At 50.5% G+C, this 4,746-nt stretch overlaps 1 protein-coding gene across 1 annotated transcript in view; it reads left to right on the forward strand.

The window, feature by feature from the left end:
• Nucleotides 1-307: 307 nt before the first annotated feature.
• Nucleotides 308-4,746, forward strand: part of LAT2 (linker for activation of T cells family, member 2) — a gene marked incomplete at its 3' end in the record, with an annotated part of 8,335 nt that continues 3,896 nt past the window's right edge. Inside the window, exons 1-4 of the mRNA XM_010193565.1 lie at nt 308-395; nt 956-995; nt 4,002-4,045; nt 4,609-4,647. Of these exons, the coding sequence (XP_010191867.1) occupies nt 308-395; nt 956-995; nt 4,002-4,045; nt 4,609-4,647 (211 nt within the window). The remainder of the gene's footprint in view (nt 396-955; nt 996-4,001; nt 4,046-4,608; nt 4,648-4,746) is intronic.

Raw genomic sequence — 4,746 nt, forward strand, 5'->3', positions numbered from 1 at the left:
CATGACAGAGGTTGGACCAGATGAAATTTAAGGTCCTTTCCAATCCATGCTGTGACTCTGTGAACTCTTTCTCTTCCCTGCAGTGAAATGGGGACTTGGCTCTGGAGTGCTCAGGACTTACTTGGTGTAACCCCAAAGTCTTTTCTGTGTCCGCAGCGTGCATCCGGCTCTTTGAGGGTGTGGAGGCAGACAGCTTGTGGATGTTTAAGGGATAAATCTTTCCAAGGGGTGGCCACACAGCCCCGTGTGGCCCGATGCTCACGGAGCCCGTCTTGCCGCTGTGTTTCAGGCTGGATGCAGCCAGGCCATGGCGCAGCTGGAGCTGCTGTGGGTGGCCGCCATGCTGATGTTGCTGGGGGCCACTGTCAGCCTCTGTGTCAAGTGCCAGCTCTCTGGTAAGGTCCTGCACCCGCGTTTTGGAGTCCTTCCTGTGGCCCTGGGCTGGGGAGTGGATCACACTGGGCAGACCCTTCCCTCTTGGGCTGTCCCATTTGGGTGGGTTTGGCCCAGCTCAGCCATGTGCCAGCTCGGGGAGCTTTGCCCTCGTGGGGATGCTTCCAGCAGCTTGAGCTGGGAATGGTCTTTGCTGGTGGCCAGGGAGCAGCTTGCAGGGGGGGAGAAGACCCCTCAACCTTGCAGCACTCCTCCCCTGGGGTGGGAAAGGGGAACGCATGGGGGTTCAAGCCCACCTCTGGGAGTTTTTTACTGGGGGAGAGAGGCTGCAGGGTGGGGTTCTGGGGACAGGCATGGCTGGCGTTGCGGTGTACAAGACAAATACACTTAAGACATGGTTTAAAAAAAATAAATTAAAACTCTATTGCAACTGCTGCTCACTGCCTCCACGGTCTTCTCATCCTCCTGGCCAGAGAAGTTTTGTGAACATGTTTTATTGGTCTTTATGATCTTTAACTCCTGAATCAACCTAAGAGGTTTCTTTTTCCCCCTTTTCTTCAAGGTACCAAGCGAGAGAAGCACCCGAGTGAGCGGGAGAGCCAGTAAGTTGCCTTTCACAGTCATGTTTCTCCCACAAGCAGCTCACCCAGGGTGACACCCTGGCCAGAGCCAGGCATGTTCTGTGCCCCACAGCCAAAATCTGGATGTAGATGAAACAAAATATTTCCAGAATGGAGTGTGCAGGGCAGCATATCCCAGTCCAGGGCACTGCTGAAGGGGTAATGGCTTTATAAAGAGTAATCCAAAATAAAACTGAAGCTCTGACTGTGATGCACGTGAGTCATTAACAAGTTGGGAAAAGGTCTGGGTGTATTGGAAGGGCAAGTCCTTCTCCTGTCATGCACTGAGATGAGGTGGAGAGCTTGGTAACTCCATAAGCAGGACCCTGCCCTTGGCTGCTGGCGGTGGGACGCCCCTGTGCCAGAGCAACCACCGACCTGCAGCACCAGCAGTGAAGGAAATGCACTGTACACCCCCCACCCCCTTATTTCCTTCAGCAACGGACAAACCACAGCTAGATTGTATAAAGAAATAAAAAAGCTGGCTTCTAACCCTTGATATGGGAGAAAATGTGGGGCAGAGAGGGTCTGCCAAGGTCTCCATGGAGTTGGGGATTTGATTCTGCACGCTTGCCTGGGACTGGGGGAAAGACTCCAGTGTGGTCCAACGCAGGCTCTGTTCCCTGTGGGCTCATACTGAGTCATCCTGACCTTTTAAAATTTATACCTGGATTATGTGGTTTGCCTTCAGGCTCGTGGTATTGTGTGCTCTTCTGGGAGATCTCTTTTGGGTTAGTTTGGGCCTTTTGTGAGCAAACAGGTTTAACTCTGTAAATATGCAGACTTTACAATGAGGTCCTTTGCCTGATGCCTTGTCTCGTTACCAGCCCTGTGCTGTGAACGCTGGGTTGAGGTGGAGGGATGACCCAAATAAAGGAGGGGGGGAGAAAGAGACACTTTCAGGGTCCCAAGATCAGAATTAATAAGAGCTTGCATGTGCCTGCAGTAGAAGAGTCAATGAATCCTGTTGTGCTCTGAAGAGCAGCTCTCCTCTTAACTAAAAAGTAAAGAGGTTATGAGTATATGTGTGACTTCTATCACGGATCACGTATGTTATTTTTTTCAGGTTGATGTTAAGGGATCTTGGGAGGGGCAGGGACAGCAGCAGAGGTGACGCACTGGGGTTTGAAGCCATTTCATGGGAAAACACCGTGTCTTCTTGTGGTGAAAATGCTCTTCTGGTCTTAACTGGGGCATAAAGCATCAGAGTAGGAATTATCCAAAGTGATGTTTTCCTCATCCCTGAGTCCTTCCCTTAGCTGATGGTGGCTGCTCTGTCAGCAGTCCATAAGCACATCTTGACTTTAAAGGGTCAAAGAGGACTCTGGGAAGATGCTCCCAGCTCATGTGGGTCCTGCACAATGCACTGAGAAAGGCACCTTGGCATGGAGGCTGTGCTCACTCCACTCACCCAACAGGGAGGTCTCTTCCATCCATTGTCCTTGTCAAAGACCCCAGAATTCAGCTGAGCTTGTACCTCTGTTTTTTCCAGGCTCAAAAGCCAGCAGAGGTTTGAAGTGATTCGGTCCCATTCCAGTGAGTACAGACGTTGCACGGGGCTCCTGTGTGCACAGAATGGGGAAAAGTAAAAATAAAAGGGTGACCTGGAAGCTGGGCGGTGAAGTGATGTTAGACCGAGATTGTCCGAGCTACCTTAGAGGCTTCTAGGGATGCAATTTCTGAGCTCTAGGGGAAAATCTCCCTTCATATTGAAAATAAATCACTAAAGCAACGTCTTTGAAATGCAGCACCTTGTTAACCTGGGCTCTTTAAACCACACTCTTTGCCCTGTGAAACCAAGTGTGTAGGTGAACCCGAATGGATGGGAGTGACTCATTTATCATCACCCCCTTACTGCTTCCTGTGCAAGCTGGGTTGGGTGCTGACTGGGGTTGGTCAGGCTGGGCTGATTTTTAACCCGAGATGAACAGCTGGTGGAGTCTGTATTAAATGTCACCGTCTGCAGTCGGGCGCTGCAGTGCTGCTCCTTTCGCTGGGCTCGAGCCCCACAGTCTCCCTATGAGTCTTTGCGTCAGCCCAGCCCCACCAAAGCTCGGGACCTACCAGGGCATCTGGCTGAGTGTAGGAAAGGTCCCCAGATCAAGTGGGTTTGGGGGAAAATAGGCAATAATGTAGTGTTTTGGATTGCAGCTTTTTCCCATGTGTGTTTGCCAGCTCTGTGGTCTGCACACACAGCAGCTTTTTCTCTATTTCTTTCCCATTTGGGGTACTACGTACTTTCAAGTAATGATTTTGAAGCTGTTTTGGGATGTGTTAGAAAAATGCTCACCCGTACTGGGGAATCCTCTGTGTTGGATGCTCCGTGCTCATTGAAATACCCACTGCTGCCATAATAATTAACATCTTATTTTGTTCTTAGCTACAACCCAAAGGCTGGAACAAATTAAGGAACCTGAAAACTTACTGATAGCAAGGTAGGTAAAAAAAACAACCCAAAACCTAGCCACAGAGCCAAGTTTGGATATACTTCACACAACACATGCAAATGTTCAGGATCTGGGATTGGGTTCTGGACCCTGTAGACTTGACTTGGGCTGTACTTTGTTGTTGGTCAATAATGGGTTTAGACTTTTTCTGGATTTTCTTCTGTTTGGCTGCATTCTGCTGGCAAACTTTTAAATCAAATCAAAGGAAATGAGCTGTGGCTGTACATAGTAGTAGGTACATCATGAAAAAAACCCCACTGTTCTTTGCTTATAAGCAGTTTGACACAAGAAACCCCCTTCTCCCCATCACCAAAACCCCCAAGAACTGCACTGCTGCAATAATTCTGCAATAATTCAGGCATGGTTATTGCCATCTTGGGATTTGACCCCAAACCCTTCATCTCCCGTTGCTCGATGTGACTCCTGTGACAGCCTCACACGGAGGTTTCAAGGATGGTTCTTCTGGCCACTGCAGTGGTTTGTAACCCCTGGTACTGTTTACTCAGACCTGGGTTTTTAATCTCCCTTTTCTCTCTTTCAGGAAGACCACCAAGGAGCTCAGTGCCTCCTGCCGCCCTGGATATGGTGAGCATTCCTCCAGGATGGGCACCAGTTCAATGCTCCAATGATCTCTCCATCTATGCGGCCACGGGGGAAACACCTACCAAAAAAAATTCATAAATGGGGATGCTGCATGTCTCATCTCCTTTCTGTAGGTGCCAGCTGGGAGCTCCCACTGGTTTTGGGAAACTGGAGCCTCTGAGAAACGGGTTACTCACTGCTGGACCCCAGGCAGGGCATGACAGGGTTTTAACTTGGAAACAAGCTGGGCGATGATAAAAGTCACTCCTGTTATTAGCACCTATGCATGACGCTTGTGGCTGGTCTGAGTTTAAAATCCAGTGCTCATCCTGCTAGGGGTGACCTGTCCTGGTTAGAGCCACAGGACCAGATTATTTAAAACATCACCCCTGTCCATCCAAACATCTCTACCTTGGGATGTCCAACTCTGCAGCCGTGGCCGCTGGCCCTGAGCAAAGAGCAGAGTGGGGCAGAGCTGCTGATGCTGCAGAGCTTGGTGGCTTCACCCCGCATGGCTCCGTTGCTCAGCCTGAACCCAGCGTGACCTGCCCTCTGCTTCTCCCCAGGGAGCAGGACCCAGCCCAGGTACCAGAATTTCCTGACAGGTAAATGCTGTGGTCACACAGCCAGGGGCATGGGGAGGGAAGGGATGGCTACCGGGGAGGTGAGAGGTGACTGGGGCAAGAGCGGCAGGGAGCACGCAG

Source organism: Mesitornis unicolor, unplaced genomic scaffold, assembly GCF_000695765.1.
Source record: "Mesitornis unicolor isolate BGI_N332 unplaced genomic scaffold, ASM69576v1 scaffold25521, whole genome shotgun sequence".
NCBI classification, from domain to species: domain Eukaryota; kingdom Metazoa; phylum Chordata; class Aves; order Mesitornithiformes; family Mesitornithidae; genus Mesitornis; species Mesitornis unicolor.